At 33.2% G+C, this 19604-nt stretch overlaps 2 protein-coding genes across 2 annotated transcripts in view; both read right to left on the reverse strand.

Moving 5' to 3' along the window:
• Positions 1 to 6919, reverse strand: part of LOC117109827 (polycystic kidney disease 1-related protein-like) — a 104923-nt gene extending 98004 nt beyond the window's left edge. Inside the window, exon 1 of the mRNA XM_033252256.1 lies at positions 6763 to 6919. Coding sequence (XP_033108147.1) covers positions 6763 to 6841 — 79 coding nt within the window. The 5' untranslated portion in view covers positions 6842 to 6919. The remainder of the gene's footprint in view (positions 1 to 6762) is intronic.
• Positions 6920 to 15899: 8980 nt separating this feature from the next.
• The window catches only part of LOC117109849 (gamma-tubulin complex component 5-like), a 17406-nt gene continuing 13701 nt past the window's right edge, over positions 15900 to 19604 (reverse strand). The window contains exons 17-19 of the mRNA XM_033252293.1: positions 19292 to 19506; positions 18584 to 18684; positions 15900 to 17808 (exon numbers count right to left, since the gene is read on the reverse strand). Of these exons, the coding sequence (XP_033108184.1) occupies positions 17741 to 17808; positions 18584 to 18684; positions 19292 to 19506 (384 nt within the window). The 3' untranslated portion in view covers positions 15900 to 17740. The remainder of the gene's footprint in view (positions 17809 to 18583; positions 18685 to 19291; positions 19507 to 19604) is intronic.

The following is a 19604-nucleotide window of genomic DNA, read 5'->3' on the forward strand; positions in this document are numbered from 1 at the left end:
CTCTGACGTCTAATGCTGGCTAAGTTTTATTTTCCATTGGGTTTTCCATGTGACATTCGGTAATTTTACAACCAACGGACGTTAATTCTCCTTTATATTTATTATTTATCTTTACTAAATCAAGACTACAAAATATTATTTGATGAACAATCTTTTCACATAGGTGTATTGTCATTGAGGACATCGTTTTTTGACATTTTAAATGAGGTAAAATAATTGTAAATAAAAAATAAGCTAGGCCTAGGCTAATTAATTTTTAAAAAATAATACAGCAGTACAAACAAGTTCCTGTCGTGGACAGCGAGTGGAAGAGGAGACTCCCATGAAGTCAATTGTACGTTTTTCTTATTGAAAAACAGCTCCATACTTTAAATTAACGGTCTAAACTCGTGTTTGCCATTCACAAATTATCAAACAATACATTGTTTATTCCAGTAAGCTACAGCAGTCTTTCTGCACTGACAAATAAACAACATGCTTTTGCTTCGTAGGTTCGCTTCGCGTAGCCTTGCTTAGATTGTTTATATCAGGCTACGATGTATCTATGAAGCTTGCGCGCAGGTTAGATTGTTTATACCAGGCTACGATGTATCTACGAAGCCTGCGCGCAGGTAAAAGTGCAATATTTCATGGCGGTACTGTACAATGTACTATCTGTTCTCTGCTGTTCAAAGAAACAATGATAAATTTAAAACATGCTTGGTTTATAGAGTAGTTTAGGTAATTTAATGCCAGTTAATACACTCAATGCCAGATTGATGTTACAGTGGCCCTATATATTGTTTTATATTACTAATTCCTAAAGTTTACAGCATTCATTTTTATCTTTACTTTGCAAAATGGCCTTGAAAAGAAGCCCATCCAAAGTTGAGCCCAGGGCTTCAATTTGAGGTTGTAAAGTATACTGTACATGTATAAACCATAATCCATACATTCTGTATATTTATCAATCTGATCAACTAAAGTACTATATATCATGGTAATAAAAACAGAAATACAGTCAACTAACTACTGTACCATATTGAATGAACCTGAATAAACTACAAAGCTATTCCACATTTCATTGAATTCAACAACAAATAACAGAATTGTTGTTATTGTATATATGGACAAAAAGATAGAAGAGCAAACAAAATACAACATACTGTCAGGGACAAATCAAGTGTTTGAAATAATAACAATCAAAACTATTGAACTTTAAACATCGGAAAGCTTAGTCTTCTAAATAAATAACAACTGTTTACTGTATATTTTTATACTAAATGTTGCAATACTATACTACAAATGACCAAATAAACACTACAACGTTTATATACTTTCAGTAGGAGGCTCACTTATTCGAGACGCACTTATTTCAAGAATAGCACTTACCATTATAAATTATACAATTTTTCCATGGTATATTTCATGCATTATAAATTTAATCTGTAGGAAATTACAGTATAGTAATACTGTTCCAGTAAAACACAATATTACGGCACAGTTATATATCTTTAATCTATACCAGTGGAATGTATCTCCATACCAAAGTTACTTTCATGTGATTTACTAAATTCATTGCATATTATGCAATACAACAGTACCTTAAGAAAAAAAGGGTCCAAAGGGAAAATCCAATGGTGTACTGTATACCACTTTTGACCTCACAGCTCAGTTGGTAGAGTATCCGAACGGTAAATGGAAGGACTTGGGTTCAAATCCCAATGGGGACATACATTTTTCGCAAATATTTATTTTCAGCTTTAATCAGTAGAGGTGCATCTCCATACCAAAGTTACTTTATGGTTTGATTTGAATTTATTTCGGAAGAACTGAACATAAATAAATATGACAATAGAACATGAATTAAAATGTACGGAAGTCTTGAATCTAAAAAGCCTGTAAATATCATTCCAGCTTATTTCCATTGGGGTCCACTAAATACACACAAATACAATTTTTTTTAAAGTAAATAAAAAACATACAAAAATTTATGCATAAAATGATCACTAAAATATTTGAAAGTCAATGTTTAAAATTCTTAAAATAAGTTAAAATCAATTCTTTCATTCATTCATGAGATGTTGCTAAACATTCCTTTACTTTTATTTTAAAATCCTTCTAGTTTAAAATGTCTTTTTAAAATGTGCGGTAAAAGGTTCCATTGTTGTGCTGCTGTGTAAAAGAATTTATCTTTGACATACAGTACGTGTCTTATTTAGGCAGGGTAGTATTTATGAGCCTAATACATTATGGTAAGCTTGAAAATTTAGACTATAATTCAGTAAATTTTCAAAGAATTCATTCTTTTCTTACGTGCACATCTAATATTTGATTTTTAAACAAAACAATACTGAGCACTTATAAATTTGGTAGTGAGAACCAACTACTATAATTCTACTCTCTAATTAATCTTGGGTTTCAATAATCTGTCACTTCCCAAGCATCACAGGAGATTCAAACACAGAACATGAGGGTCCAAAATGAACAAGCTTAAAGATGTATTCTCCCTTGAAAATGACAAAATCTTAAAAATTAATTTTTAAATGAACTTCAAGCTCATTTTGCTGTAACATACAAATTATAAACTTAAGCAAGAAATTACGGTACTAAATTTAAAAAATTGTGTATTTTGTACTGGATAATGATAATAAAAATAATACAACGCTTAAAGGGTAAGTGATAAACTGTAGGTTTTTAAGCACACTAATGTGTACATTCAAGTTGATAATTTTTATGTCATTTCAAAATGAGCAAAGTTAATTTCAAAACTTATTTTTTTATTTTTTGTCAGTATTTTACATGTTATTTTATTTTTTGTTGTATTTGCAAAACATCTTTAAGAAAATTCTTAAAGAATCACCTTGAAAAATATGTGTTTTATTATTATTATTAAACTGATTTACGGAAGAAATTTCAAATCATACAAAAACAAGTCCAATATGACACAATTATGGTTTCATAAAGCAAGTCTGAAAACAATAAAGACCCTTTGTTAGATCTTATAACAGATATCAATCACCCTTCACTTATTCTGTTAGACTTTTCACTCAATACTGCATGGTTTTACAAGACTTTTCATTAAAATCACCCATGTTTGAATTAATTAGCTAATCACAATACTTTTTCTGCAGCATATGTATTACAACCATCTCAATATTTGTGAGAACTACATCAGCGACAATAGATTTAGAGTGGGTGAAATTTTTGTATTTCAATAGAAGTTGATTGCATAAACAACAGAATTTGAGAAAATATTTTTAGTAAAAGATCTACACCCAAAAAAAAAAAGTATGTAATTGTCTCCTGAAAATGACAAATAATCATAAAAAATAATTTTGAAAATTAACTTGCTTATTTTAGAGTAACATACAAATTATTTGATTATAGAAATTATTGAATAAAAATGATTATAATTTTACAGCAAAAAATGACAGAAACATTTCCAGTCACTGGAAGTGTTTTATTATTTTTATTATCATTATCCAGTATAAAAATTATGGTAGAACTACACATTTTTTAAATTCAATAATTTCTAAGCTCAAGGTAATTTGTATGTTACTGCAAAAAAATAAGCACGTTGATTTTAAAATTACATTTTTATGATTTTTTTGTCATTTTCAGGGGGTAATACATCTTTGAAGAATACTGCATTTCACCAAACAGTGGCTGTACTGTAGAGCCAGCAACATTGCTTCACAGCATGGAGAAATAAAGCATTCAAAGCACCATTGATCAATAGGAAATCATTCAAATGACTATTAGGTTCCTTAAGTACTTCCTACCTGTTGTAGTACTTAGACTCTCTAATTTGATTTAGTGTAAGACTACGTGTACCATGTACTCAATTTCAACCATTAGAAATTAGAGTGGAACAATATAAATAAAATGCTACTGTAAGTACTGTATAGGGCCTATTATTATTACTAAGACCATTAACCTAATTCATACAATAATTTTTTTTTTTTTTTCCTAACAGTACATTTAAAAATTCTCTATTGCTTATTATTTACAAACTTTCATTCCACTTGATATTTCTCTTAGTTTTTTAACTTAAACAAATTATACTGACTTCATAAATGGTTACATAATAATTAATACACATTATGTTTGAGTTAGGGGCCGTCCAAAAACTATTTTAACGCAAGTAAGTTAATAACTACCGTAGTAGTACCGTCCAGCTAAGCCAGCTCTAGGCTTAACTAAAGGCTGGGCTAGATCCTTTTTTTTTTTTCTTTGAAAAGTAAACAACAAACCCCCGTCGATGAACACATTGATGATGTGTCGCAAGTGCCGCGGTAAACAGAAGAATTTAGCTAACATGCATATTCATTAGTTATTTCGTTAGCTCGTGAATGGTGAATATTAGGCTACATCCATATGCCACGTTTGTGAAAGTCAGCGATAAGACAACCGATAACGCTGTACTCGTGTTCAAATAGTTTTTGGACGGTCCCTTAGTGTAGAACTTCAAACTCAATTTCAACTATTGAAAAATATGTTGGAGAAGTAACAATATTCTATTTTTCTCCTACTGTATTACTATTACTCAGTTTTGTATATTGACTTCCATTCTACAATATTTTATTATTTTCTTCAGCTTTCGAACTTACTGTATACAGTACAATAATATAAAATTGTATTAGAATGGTAATCAATACAAATTAATGTAGCTCTCTGAGATGGCGGAATAACAATTGCTGTCCAATGATTGTGAGATGTTTGTACTGTATAATTATAAAGCATAAAAAAGACCATGTTTATCATCAGGAATAAAATTAGAAATAAATTAGGGAGAATGGCTAAAGCAACAAGTAAAGTAAAACCTACAACTACAAATACCAAAACGGTCAATCACAGAAAATAAAATTTATTTGAGCCTATTTTTTATATAAATATTCTAGCCCATTTTAAGCTAGGAATATAAAGAATTACAGTACTTCAAAAAGTTAGGGAGGATTTGATATAATTAGCAGAGAGATGTCAATTATGCACAAGCTGTCCTGGGATTCATCGACCAACCGTCAGTAACTCAAATTATAAATATGATTTCAGTTACAAAAATAATTACTTATAGACCAACCTCAACAATTTCTAATCTACACTACAAATAATGTTCCCAACGACAACTTACAATATTTAAAGACGACGCATAATTTTAGTAAATTTTCATCTGAAGGAGCCTTTGTATACTGAAAATGTAATAGATAGACGAAATGTCTACAGCTTAATACCACAAAAAGAAATTAACTAAGACAGCTACAAATGAGAAAACTGAGGGTTCATCAAACGATGTCAGCCATACATATGGAAAAATCATCTACTCCAAGACCAACAAACGCATTACAATAGTTTCTCTATATAATAAATACTTACTAATTAAGACACTTAATAGCCAGTGATGAAACTAATAGTATGATATTGAATTTTACTATATTAACACAGAAAAAACTCATTCATATTTTTCTTATTACAGTATATTAACAAAATCAGTCTGAATTGAAATCTACTGTTTTACACTATTTTTTATTTATTTTTATTTTTTATTCATTGTATATTTTGTAACTTTTATCTAACTGAACCATTTTGGAAACTAGTACATTGTATTGAACGTGTATTTCAGAATAAAGGAAGAATAAATAAATAAATAAATAAATACATAACTAATTACAAATTTGTAATGTACTGTACAAAGAGTATTATTAACAGAACTATAAATAAAACTGTATTTTTGCATAGAACATATTAAAAGGTTTTATGCAAAAAATACACAGACTTAATACTTATGTGCATTATAATTAATGGGCCATATTGTTTTAACTGAACATACAAGTATTAATTAAAATTAAATATTGTATAATTTGAAAAGAACCACAAAAGTTATCAACTTTCAGTAATAAGGAACAGATTACAAAATACAGTAGAAAGTTTATGTTTTAAAGATTTCTATAAATTTGCTTCTAGAAATTTAAGTGTAATAATAATAATTAATATGTAGATTATAAGCCAACTAGTATTTCAATGTCCACTTAGGCAACTACATTTTTGTTAGGCTAATACTGTACTTTAAAAAAATAAATTTTAATTTTAATATTTTTAGATATTCAATTAAATCTTCAATTTGATTCAATTTATTCATGCAAATGGTTAATAACTTTTAATATACAATTTTATAATTAGCAATTAGCAATTTATTTTTATATATATCAAGTTTTCAAGTTTATAATTTATATTTGATTACTTTGCAGTTGGGGATGAAAATAGAACCTTTGACTAGCTAGGCCATAGCATACTAATAGTAAACTGATTTTGCAATTTCCACTGAAAAATTCTGGGCCTTAGTACTTTGTCAATCTCACAATACACAGCTGATGTGTGATATGGCATTGAACTTGCAGTTGAGTTGTAAACTTAAAAAGATAAACTAGGCCTACCAATCAATTATCAATATACAATAATCATCTGATAAGCACCTTTGAGAGTGAACATTGATTGATTATGAATTCTGCACTTGAAATCAATACTTAGTGATAACAAGAGATGATAAGCTAACATTCTGAATAAGCTATGTGATAATTGTCATAGTTGAAGATACAAGCATGGTCTTAGGCCTAGGCCAGCCTGTACTACTACTACCACCACCACCACCACCAACTCGGCTGCTCCGACTACCAAACAAAACAATCCAGCGACTCAGCTGACATCACCTTACCTACAATACACAAGAGCCTTCTCAAACCGCAGATAGTTTGCGAACAAAAACATGTAGAAAGTATCACTTACCAAAACTAGATTTAATAAAACACAAGACTAAAATCCCACTAAGAAGAGCAAGACGTAAGCTAGTCGTTCGAGTATGCATTGTAGCACATCTGATATCCCATTCTTCGGAGAAGTTTCTTGTAAAGTGACGAGATTCAACTTTTCCAAAACACTACCTTCTTTCGTTCACACAGAGTTCATTCTTCAATACACATTACCAACTCTTATAAATAAATATCAATCCGCAATACGTAAGTAATAATTACACTTGTTTCTACAGGCATTAAAAACCAGCCAATGTATCATAAATGAATATAATTATTTTTAAAATCGTTATTTTCTGAAATATTTTATTCGGACGGCTTATATCAATAAAGTTTACATGATTATTTGCGGAGGGAGACTATGTAATGCGGCTGACTGAAGAGAAGTGATTTCGAACACAGCCGTCCGATACCGTTAGGCCTACCTGAGAAAATCCCGTACTGAAAAGACCGGATATACTCCAATGGTTTTTCAAGTGTTACATTGCTTTAACACCGATCATACATTGTATAGGTAATCTATTACTTTTCGATTGCTAATGTTCTACAGGAATTTTAATAAAAGTGAGAATCACTCCCAGGACTAAGCTATTATTATCATTATATTTAGGCCTATCATCATCATCAATCAAATATCATTATCACCATCATTCTAATTCATCATTACCATTATCGTTATCATTATCTTAATTACCATTACATTAACATTATCCTTAATATTTTATATTTTTCGTAGTAACAGTCCTATAGGGCATATAAATGTGAGAAAACGTATTGGAAGTTAATAAATTATTAAATAGACGGCCTATTATTAATAATAATTAGGCCTAATAGTCTTTATTTAAATTATTTACTATTCAGTTTCTAACTTTTAAACAGACGGTACGGTATATCTTCAATATTCAGGCTCCATAACTTGTATGCTACCCTAAGTAAAGGTTTTAATTAAATATCTAAAAGTTTCCATAATATTTTACCACAAACATCAATCAATGCCCGTTTTAACAATTTAATTATACAACTGATGGCGATCGCCGATCCTTCCATATCTATTGCGCAATTTGCGCAATAAGCCTACTTTGGGAAATGAAATTAGGCCTATCAAAGCATGATCAAAGAGAATCTAAATATAAAACTTTGCGTGCAAATATAGATGAAAGGAAGGCTGTGATGTGGGATGGTCGAATGCATGTGAGCTTAAGGAAATGTATTATCTTCAAGGTTCAGCTACACACTTGAATCATAATGGTAATCAAGGGGCAAAGAATTCGGCGATGTTTTTCGATTCCAGGGTTTTTTTTACAAGCAGTCGTGGAATTCCTCGGAGCTCTAATAGCTTATTCGATATATTTTTAGAATTAATGATATGGGTGAATTCATATAATGTACCTTAACCCATCTCCATAAGTATAACTCATCAGTTGTTATTTTACTTCTTGAATTTCGTACCATTCTAATTGTAAACTTTTCTTAAGAAAGACGATTGTCGATATTTAAGATTTGTGTAAAGTATGGAAACTGATATAACAAATTCTATAAGGATTACTCAGAAGTGCATAATCTGAGAGGAGTTCGAAAATAGGGGAATTACCTTCTTTTTAGCGATGGGGATAGAAAAATAACCCCGTGACACTTTTAATGAGGAGTGGAGGGAATAAAAACAATTCTAGAAAAATAGAAACGTGAAATGAGAGCCTAATATTATGGTAGAAATATAAATTTTGCTGTCAGATGTCAAACTAGCAAAATTCAACAACGAAAAGTTAATATAGGCATAATTGAGGCCTATCGTATTTTTGTATTTCCCTGTATTTTTTCACATTTGTAAGTTTATCTGACGTAACTTATCTGACAAGCAACTAAATTTTAATGCATTCTATATCTGAATATCTTATTTTTTAATTGTTTAAGCATATTTTATGGTAATGTATTATATACATTTTATGTACACATAATTATTTGTATTTTATTTTGTTGGATGGGATTGGAGAGCAGATGTGTATAAGAGACAGAATTTACACCGACTGACGTGTAAGCAATAATCTTAAGAGCTACCGGTATGTTCTTTTCATATCAAATAATGATGGGCAAATTACGTAAAACGTGGTTCAGAGGAACCGTTTTGACTGTATATCAATTAAGATTTGTAACACATTTGATGATTTTACATTAAGTTAATTATATAGGGATTTTGTTTCAGATATACCACCGACACAACTTGCCCTATTGACCTTAATTTGTAGTACTAGTGTAGACAAATTATCTGCTATAGTGATTTTAAAATTCTTAGTCGCGTGCAATTTAGCAAGCCTCTAGGCCTTGTTTAATTTTGAAAGTGATTATTTTGTATAAAATACAGTGCCGATTGGGAATTTTAAATTTAAGAGGTAATATATTTTTAAGACCTTGCTGGCCTGTAGTTGAGCTGTAATAAGCATAAGTATTTGAGTTGCTTACTTTCATATTTTCAAACGAAACATTTTTTTCTTAACATAGGTATTAACACCCCTGCATAAAAAAATTCTTTAAAATATACAAAATTGAATACATTTAAGAGTGTGAATAACGTTCAGGCCTATATTAGTGATAGTGGTGCCAGCCCCTAATATTGTGGTATGAAAGCACAATTTGGGTCATACAAAAACATAAAAACTCTCCCCGTGAACACTATCAGAGATTTCTTTATTCCAGGACAACCCGGACCGAGGCTCCAGTCGGCCCCTTGGTTTGGACCCCTCCCCTCCTGTCAGACATGTCAGACCCCTGTCGGCAAATTTCTGGAGCCACCGCTGAGTGGTGGTGGTTGTAGTAGCGACAACAGCAGCAGTAGTAGTAGTAATAGTACTAGTAGTAGCACTCCGCCGAGAGCGGAGGGGCAGGCGAGGGCCAGTTGCCCGGGGAGCGTGCAATAATAATAAAGTGTATTTAGGAAAAAACATAATTCACATGTTATTATGTCGCGACTCGTTCAAATTGTATCTACATAAAACGCTTAAACCCCCGCACTTGAGGTCCGGCAGATTCGTCCCGGGGACCAGGGCCACTCTAGGCGGTTTATGAGTAATACACAAAGGTGTATTTAAATCTAAAAATTATTTTCAAGTTAAATGATTATTTAAAGTAAATAGTTTTAATGAATTTACAATGCCGACCTTGTTCATGTCAATCGATCTTATCAGAAAACGCATAGGCCTAATCTCTGTCAAAAACCAGTTTTTGCACTTTCTTAGCAAATTGGATTTGCTTTGTTTTCATCCTACTTGAAAGAGTATGCTTCATAACACAGGTATGGTAGTCATAACAATTTAAGGGTTGTTTATTGTTTTTTTTATTTTTACATACTATAGGCTCTATTGTCCATATTCTCTTTTGATTTTAGCAGGCATGTTATTTTTTCGGACGATGAACTATTCTTACAGTTCCTGATCCGCTCAACCCATTGTTTTAACTCGACCTGAAACTTGATGCTATTATTAAGGAATGCGATATTAATCTTAAAGTTATTATAAACAAATAAAACAACAAAAAAACACTTGTAGCAACAGTGCCGGAATGTTTTGGCAATAAGGTTGCTCCCCTCCCCCACACCCGGCAGCAGCCAATTGAGTCTCTGCACAAGTGTGACATCATCCAGAAAACAATGGACACCATCAATGTAAGAGAACACCTTAACCGATCCCCTCTTTTTTCAAACTATCCCCGAATTTTTCTTGGTCCCTTGGATCCGCACCACTGAGTAGTCTGATTTGTATTTATTGTAATTCAATCACGAAGTCGATGAATATCAAAGGCTCCCTCTATGTAATCTAGTTTTCGTTTTTGCGTTTATGAAATAAAAGTTTGTTTTTACAGGCTACAAGTATTTTTCTTCCTGTTGATAAAAAATGTATTATACCTGTATTGAGTTTGCCTTGGTACATAATATGTCCAGGTGTTAGATTGTGACACAGTTTAATATCAAAACTCGTGAAATGGAGATAAGAAAAGTATGTAAAGTTTTAGTGGAAGTGTCCCAGAGAAGGTACAAATGTCATTATCACTCAATGACACTTTTTTTCAGATTGAATGTAATTGCTTACTGAGTGGAAATGTCCTAGTTCCATTGACCTCATGTCATCATAAGGTGGTGGGATAGTTGGTCTTTTTGTTTAAACCAAATTTACCAATTACAGTAAAAGAGATGGAATAAGAGTTAGTTTGAACAGTCGGGAGGCGCATGGTGATTTCTGTTGATTGAGCCATGAGCACACGGTTAGTCACAACTCCCTGCTCGGATAATCCCGGGAATGAATTACGCATTTTACAATTTCACCGATTAGGCTTATATATACTTTTGACCTATACAGGATGGAAAACGAATTACATTTTTTTTTTATAAGAACACATTTTATAAGAACACTGAGACTGAAATTGCTCATAAATTAGGAACAAAATAAGCACAAATTGAGGCTGAAGTGAAATGTCAAATGAGATTTATATTTTTTTAAAAACTAGAAAAACCAACAAATTATATCTGTACTTTATGTTCAGTAGGTGTGACTATGTAATACTCTCTAATATAGTACAGTAGTTGTAACCTACCTTCATTTGGGGCCATTTTGACTGGGGCCTTTTTTATGGGGACATATTTTAGGGGACCCTTTTTAGGGGCCATTTTTTTCAAAGGCCACTTTTACTTACATTCCAGTACCGTGTATGCTGCCCCCGCACTGTAGACAAACCTAATGAAAGCAACATTACCCTCGACACATTCTGTTAATGTTCTATTCCAGTAGAATTACCTTCTAATCTGTTTGGGATCAAAAAGTCTTTATTATCACGCAGTGAAATTAAGGGCGTTTACTAGGCCTGAAGTATACGTATCCAGTTTAAAATGAGGGTTTTTTAATATAGTAAATTAAAAATTTTTTTTATTAAGTCAAGATCATAAATTTTAGTCACGGTGTTTCATCAATCTATGATGTGTTAGTATCCCCCACCCCTTACGTAGGAGCGTTAACATGGGAGAATAAAGCGGGCGTTTGAGGGGCACCACTATAGAATAAGGTGATGATAATGAGGTGAGTAGGGCCTACATTTTCAGGGGAGGGTTTGGTCCTTGTCCATTGAAGTACCTGTAAACCGGGCAAGTATCCTTAGAATACTCTGATACCCTGATTTTCAAAACGTCGTACTAATAAACTGTTTTATCAAGTTTTAATAGGTTTAGTAATTAGCATATAAGTACCGTATGTACGTTAACTGACATTTTTGGTACCTGATGGATGGGCTTTCAGAATCCAATTGTCATTTCTATTTTGTTTTTTATATTTTTTGTAGGCTGTTAGTGTTATTTATTTGGTTATGGTATAATAATAAAGTTTGTAGCATAGGCCTATCGTATTTTTGTATTTCCCTGTATTTTTTCACATTTGTAAGTTTATCTGACGTAACTTATCTGACAAGCAACTAAATTTTAATGCATTCTATATCTGAATATCTTATTTTTTAATTGTTTAAGCATATTTTATGGTAATGTATTATATACATTTTATGTACACATAATTATTTGTATTTTATTTTGTTGGATGGGATTGGAGAGCCAGAGAGTGATTAATTTTGCTATTGGCAATCCGGTTCACCTCCTGAAATTTGTTTAGGCCTAATTGTGTATTGTTTCTTGAATATAGTATTTTATATCCAGTGACGGAATAAATGAAATGAAACGAGTGACCCATTTTGCTATGTCATTTAATGTCTTAATTGAATTCAGAAATGTATTTTCCTTATAGGCATAATAGGCAAGCCTTGAATAAATGGGACCGGTACGATCTTCAAATGTTTAAAAACAGTTACACAAAATGTAAAACAACAAAATTCATCAGAAAAAGGGAAACATGTAAAAAAAAATTTAATTAATAAACACGAATTGATAAAAACAATTGGTTTCGTCGTATGTGTGTTCGTTGAATAATTACAGTAGGTCTACGACTATGAACTACAGGCCTATCATGGAGCTATCGATAATTATTGCACCTGCGCATTGAGTGCATATTCCGGTAAAAGGGGAACGACCAAGCCTGGACAACACCGATCATATTGTTTCTTTTAACCAGACGTCTAAATTAGGCAATGTCACTTTCCAGCAGTGAACTGTCAAAATTTATTTCATCAGAAACCGAAGAATTACATGGAAATTTTGTTAATAACAATTCTGATCGCCAATCGGGAATCGTCATCAACTTGAGAAAAAGCTGGAAATTCTTCACATATTTCAGGCCTCCAATATTGAATATCCAAACAATATTATGCAGATAAACAGTAAATATTGCGTCAAAATTCGTCCGAAATTCTGGTGACCTCACTACTCCGAAGATAGACCCATGATAAAGCAAAAGTTTTGTATGTGTAAAAGGGGAATATATATTACAATTTACAGTACAGTAGAACTCCTAATTTGGGACACCCTTGGTACACCCCTATTAAAGGGGACACGTTTCAGTGAAACGAGTGGAAGCCTATATCGTTTAATGCTAGGATTTCATATTATAAATGAATTGTATTTGCATTGCGAATTATTGCTATAAATTTGTTATAATTCTACTGTAACTCAATACATAAAATTATAAAGAATGTATGTCATCATTAATATGCAAACATTATAAAAACCCCTCAAAAGCGGACAATTTCACGTTTTTGGTTACATCATTCAGGGGACACTTTTGTTAGTCGCGAATTTGTTCCCGTTAACAAGGGTTCTACTGTATTATATTATTGTTATCATCATCGTTATTATTATTGTCGTTGTCGACTTCACCGTCATGGTCATCACCATCACCCATATCACTGTAATCATCATCGTCACCATGGTCATGATCACCAGTGGCGGCGCTAGCGGGGAGGGGGCAGCCGGGGATTAAGCCCCCTCCCCCACCGGACAGGTCAACCCCCCGCCCCATTAGACAGAGCTCGTCGGGCAGTCGGTACCCCCTCTTAAACCCTTCCCACAGCTGGGGCCTCTGACCTCAAGTTCCCTTGTCGGACAATTCATCCCCCTCCCCTCTCACAAAATATATCCTGGAGCCGCCACTGATGATCACCAAAGTTAATAGCCGTTGAAAACGCTCAATATTAACGATTGTTTTCGTTAACAAAGAAAGCAAATTTTTTCACAACACATACAATAAGGTCATAGGTCTATACCTGAATATTATTGTATGCCTATAATTATATAGAATATAAAATCCCTTGACTAATTGTCCTTATTACTGAACAGTCCGTTCACCGTATTCATAATCGTTTAGTGTGTCGTTAGACGACTTGCGCTTGCCCGGAAGGGAATCATTCCCCCTTCCGCCGCTAGAATGTTACTGGTTGCTGAACTTCATTAAATAAATACAGTACCTATAAAACCACAACACTAGCTGCGTTATTGGCATACAATCTGTTGGTAGACAAATGTAGACCAGTAACTTGAACATTATCGAAAGAAATGACGCACACGCGGGAATAGATGTTTATGCAAACACGCTCACATTTGAGGGATTGTTTCAATGAAATATTGTTAGTGTACCTACGGCAATATGCGATCTGGTTCAAGAAGTCCAAGAATGTGAACCAGAATTTTGCGAATCAATAAGTTGCCAACGTGAGTTAGATTAAACGAGAGCTTTGTCGGGGCGCCGCCGGTGTAATACAGTAATACTTTTCTTAAACAGGTTAATGTCTGGGACAGTGAAAAATTCTCATTCATTCAATAAATTGGATTGCTCATTTTAAAAGTTCAAATAAATTATCACCTTCGGAATTTGGAGAATTGAGATTTTAACCCTTAATATTTGACAGAAAACCTGTTGTATGCCCATTTATAGTCAGGATGTGCCCATATACGGTCATGTCACATGTTTTTGTCAATTTCGATAGTCTGGTCTGGGCAGGGTTTTAGGCTGTAACATTGTTAGCATTTGCGTCAATATTGTACAGTGTACCTTAGCCACCTCCTTTGTTTATTGCAAGAAAACGTTTTTGGTTAAATTTTTTATCAAATGTTTTAACATAAAATAACTTGAAGCACTTAAATAGGCCTATTGAATTTTGTTATAATCAAGCAAATAAATAGTTTAAAATATTTAATATAATACAGTATAATAATCGGTAATAACTGTTTAATATATTAAACAGTCTAGGTTCATTAGTTTAACAAAAAATACAGAAGGCCTAAATCCTTTTATAATTATTTATTATAGTCTTAAGGCCTGTTTATACTTTAACGATAACGATAACAAAGCTAAAAAGTAATGGTTCATAAAAAAAATAAAAGAAATAAGAGAAGTTTTTACACTAGAACGATTCGATAACGATTTATCAGTTATGCGATAACAACATATTTTGACAAATCAAATCAGATGACGTCATAATCATGGAAAAACATTAAAATCGTAGTAGTAGCAACGATTTTATCGTTTTTCCATGAGTATGACGTCCTCTGATTTGATTTGTTAAAATATTTTGTTATCGTATACAAGATAAATGGTTATCGAATCGCTCTATTGTAAAAACTTCTCTTATTTCGTTTTCTATATAAACAATCGCTTTTTAGGATTTTTTTTATCGTTATCGTTGAAGTATAAACAGGCCTTTAGTCGCGTCGCGAGCTTCTAGTGATAATCACACGAGAAGGCACGTGTTGCATCATCCATTTGCAAAAAGTAGAGCTCAGAATTTCAGAAAAATATGGGGTGACCATCGGTAGTGGGCTCATGACTATCACGAAACATCGTGCGATTTAGTAATAATTTGTGCTTTGATTTATTTAGTGGTTTACGTTTGATGTATGATGTAGATTGAATATAATTATGAAAATATCTTGGTATTTCTCCAACTTTCTGACACACATTCCCTCACCGGAGCTACTCTACACCTGAGATAATTAGCCGGAAACCACCTGAAGAGTCATGAAACGGGGCCGACTCGAAACTGAAAATTGGAATTCTGTGCCTTTAAAATTCCAAGGAAAGCAGGTCCGGTGTTTTGGTCTTTTATTTACGTACGCGCGTCAATCTAGAACGATGGCCGATGAAAATTTCGTTAATACGAATTAAATTTATAAATGACAAAATCAGATCAACACATGTGTGAGAAATCAGTTTATACTTTATTATTTTACCATATCTCGTTATATACAAAAGGAAGATTGGCATAATGTTTGTGTTTAATAGTCCAATGGTTGTTTTACATACTGTAAAAATAAACCTTCCCAGCATATCCCATGGTTAGTTAGTTTCTAAAGATATTCATTCATTCATTCAATATTGTATTTCGGAAAAGATTTCCATACAACAAAATATACAGTATATTACAACTATGCATCCCGGAGTAGGGGATATGGCTGACCCACAGATAATTACAGCTAAAGTAAAGGAGAAACGGAGGTGGTATTCAAGTATTATTCTAATACCTTCAAACTTTCCAAAACATGTTTTTATGCTCTCCCAAATTCGACAAAGTAACGAAAACAGCGAAAATTAGTATTGTTATGCAGATTTTACATTAAAAGTAACCCAGGTGGCCACACCCATTGAAAAGTATTAGTCTGATACCTAAAAGCTATCTTCACAATGAACAAGCTTGCAGTACATGAGGATCACAATGTAGTTTTTGACGAAATGAGGTATCTGATAGTACTAACATTATGCGGCATTGATGGTGTCCAAATACTCACTCTATTATCGTGAACCTAGACCTCCAGTACAATCGATAAACCTTGGATTTCTATAGTATAAAATTTATCATAAAATTATTTGTAACTAATCAGTTAGATTTGAATATCATTTAACGATCTATTAGTAATGTGCATGTAGTGGATAACATAAATTAATGCCTATAAGCTCTTGTGGGGCAGTCCGCTTTCCCCCCGACCCTTAGGGACCCCTACATATGTCAATATTTTTAAAATGGAGATAAAAAGAACATCATATTTAAATTATAAATCTATGAGGGCCATTTCCGGCCATCTAGAGGCGCCATAATCATTAATTTTTTACCTCAGCCAGCCCCAACCATGGTGGGGCTGAGGTCCGACCATTAGTCTGTGAAAGTCCCTCCCAGGGCGCCCTCTACTTCAAATTCATCGATCCGCCACTGATCATATCATTTATTTTGTCATTAGAAATATTTAGAATATAATGACAAACATGATACAAACACGAACACACCGAAAATTCCACAATGGAATTGGCGACCGGGACCCAAAAAGGCCCTGGCCTCAGCGTCCCAAACCAAGTGTGTCACTGGCAAAACTTAACTTCTTCATTGTCATGTGAACAGTAGAGTGGTCGCTCATGCTAGGCCTACTACCTAAGTTGTGGAAGTCAGGCCTCCTTGGCCTTACTTATATGCCAGCCAGCTAAGAGGCATGTAAAATCTTTTTATTTGTTATTCATAAATGATTTTATAGCAATGACGATGTAGTCCAAAAGGCATAGTTTAGGCTTAGTTAGTTCATCATGGATAAGCCTACCCTCATAATGTTCGGAATTTATTGTGATCGTACGTGGAAGAAACCTTGACTTTTGTGTCAACATTATAACAATTATGAAGTCATATTACAGTAGCATGATGCAAATTTTTTAAATATCCATACATTCCCTGTACCCTACTGCAGGCCCTTGCAGGCTCCTGGTCCCCAGCCTAAATGCTTGCTTCGCTCCCATACCATAGGAAACAGATACCTAACAATGTTTCCTCCAGTATGCCACTGGGCTAAAGTTATGTGGGAAAAATTTTGGCGATGTTAAGTGCCATATTATAGGCCAAGTTTACTGACTGGGGCCAAAATAACAGGGGCCCCTGCTGCCTGGTCTCTCTGATGCCACCTATTACCCCCTAAGCTGAATATCACCAATGCTTTAAATGATCAGGGCATGGAAATTATTATACAGGGCCATCAACAATGTAGAGGTATATTCTCAAGATCATCACGTCTTTTCTGAAGCATCATCTTTTCTATCGTTCCCGTAGGTAAGAGCCAGTGCCAAGCCTTCAACTGATGAAAAAATAAAAATTAAGAAACACATATAAATACAAAGTTCTATATAGTTATGAGGTCTGGAAAACTTGCTTTGTTGGAATGGAAATACAAATGATATACCGTAAAACCTCGAATAGAAGCCCTGGGCTTCTTGTTTTTTTAAATCTTTCCATGGGATTCTTTTCGAGATAGGCTTCTTTTCGAGGCTACTTTTGAAAAGTAATGATGGGGCTTCTTTTCAAAATGAATGTTGTGAATTTTGAGAATTACTACTAACAATACATAGAGCCACTGTAACATCAGTCTGTATCGTGGAGTCTATCAACCATTAAATCATCTAAACAACTGTATAAAGTAGCGTGATTTTTTTAAAATTTATTTTGTTTGATTGTAATTAATGTACAGTGTATGTACTGCATTATCTCGAAAGCAACCGATGCTATCTTGAAAAGGAGATGGGCTTTTTTCAAGGCTACATTTGCAAACTAAAGAGGGGGCTTCAATTGAGAGATGGGCTTCTTCTTGAGATTAAGTCCACTTGGCTTCTATTTAAGGTTTTACGGTTAAAGATAGACAAGTTGAAAATTTGGACAGAATTATAAGGAGAAAGAATAATAACAAATTCCTAATAAAAAAATAATAGAAAATAATTCTGTATTTGCATACTTTTGTCAATACTTGTTCAGGTGGTAAGTCACTTTTTATATATATAATTAAATGAAAAGAAATAATAAAAGCAAAATTGAAATAACAATTTTCAAGGCAACTAACCACGTTCTAGAGTACTTACGATGTGGGAAGGCACCTCGTTTCACAATGGTAGTAAGAAGGGTTACTAAGAAGGTGTTACACTTCTTCAACTCATCAGCCATCTTGGAATACCGCTCTTGACTAAATGTAAGCATAAGATAACATAAAAAGTGAGTTTGTGGCAAAAACAAGCCAAACCAGTCACTTGTCGTTTCAGCGATAATGGCAAAAACATGCTGGAATGTCAAATTTTTAAAAATTTATTCTATTGCACTAAGCTAACCTTCATATATGTATACATCATGCAACATATTCAATGTTTAAACAACAATTTGTAACGATCTGGTGATGGTCTCTGACTTTGAAGGCCGATTTCTCAAATATTGTTCTTTAAACCGCTCTGTGTTTGAATGCTTGTAACTTCATGAGGAAATGTCAGATTTAAATGATTCTAATAACTAAAAATCGATTTTTATGACAAGTGATTAGTTTGGCTTGTCTTTGCCACATTTATTGGCAATAGAAGTAATTTCAAACGTTTTATAATTAGTCTATATTTTAGGAGTATTGCTGTAGTTATAATTTCCCATTAATTTATCAAAATTTAAGATTATAAAATTTTGAAATCTGGTCCTAGGTATTTCATTCATATGTTAGTTTCTCCCCCCAACCCCGAGTATATCATATTCCTAATAATCATTTATAACACAATGCAGTTACAATTGGAAGTTTGCAGAAATGAACCTACCTCAAGTTCAAAATACCAGCATCCCAGGTACGCTGGAAAACAACTGATAGGTTCAACACCTTCATTATGGCCTCTTTTACAAAACCAACCTTCTTGTGCAGCAGACACCGTTCAAAAATGACCGTCATGTATTCCTGGTGAACTCTCATGATCTCATCGATGTCAGATGCATTCTCCAGTCGACCTTGGTATTCTAGTCCAGTGCCATGTAGAATCTGATATCAACCAAAATGAACTTTTGTCCAATTTGTCATCTATTCTGTTTACTTTATAACATGAAACAATGCAATCTCAGCAGGGGTGATGCCAGTGT

Source organism: Anneissia japonica, unplaced genomic scaffold (genome assembly GCF_011630105.1).
Source record: "Anneissia japonica isolate Jap-2015-1 unplaced genomic scaffold, ASM1163010v1 scaffold585_len4108843_cov191, whole genome shotgun sequence".
NCBI classification, from domain to species: domain Eukaryota; kingdom Metazoa; phylum Echinodermata; class Crinoidea; order Comatulida; family Comatulidae; genus Anneissia; species Anneissia japonica.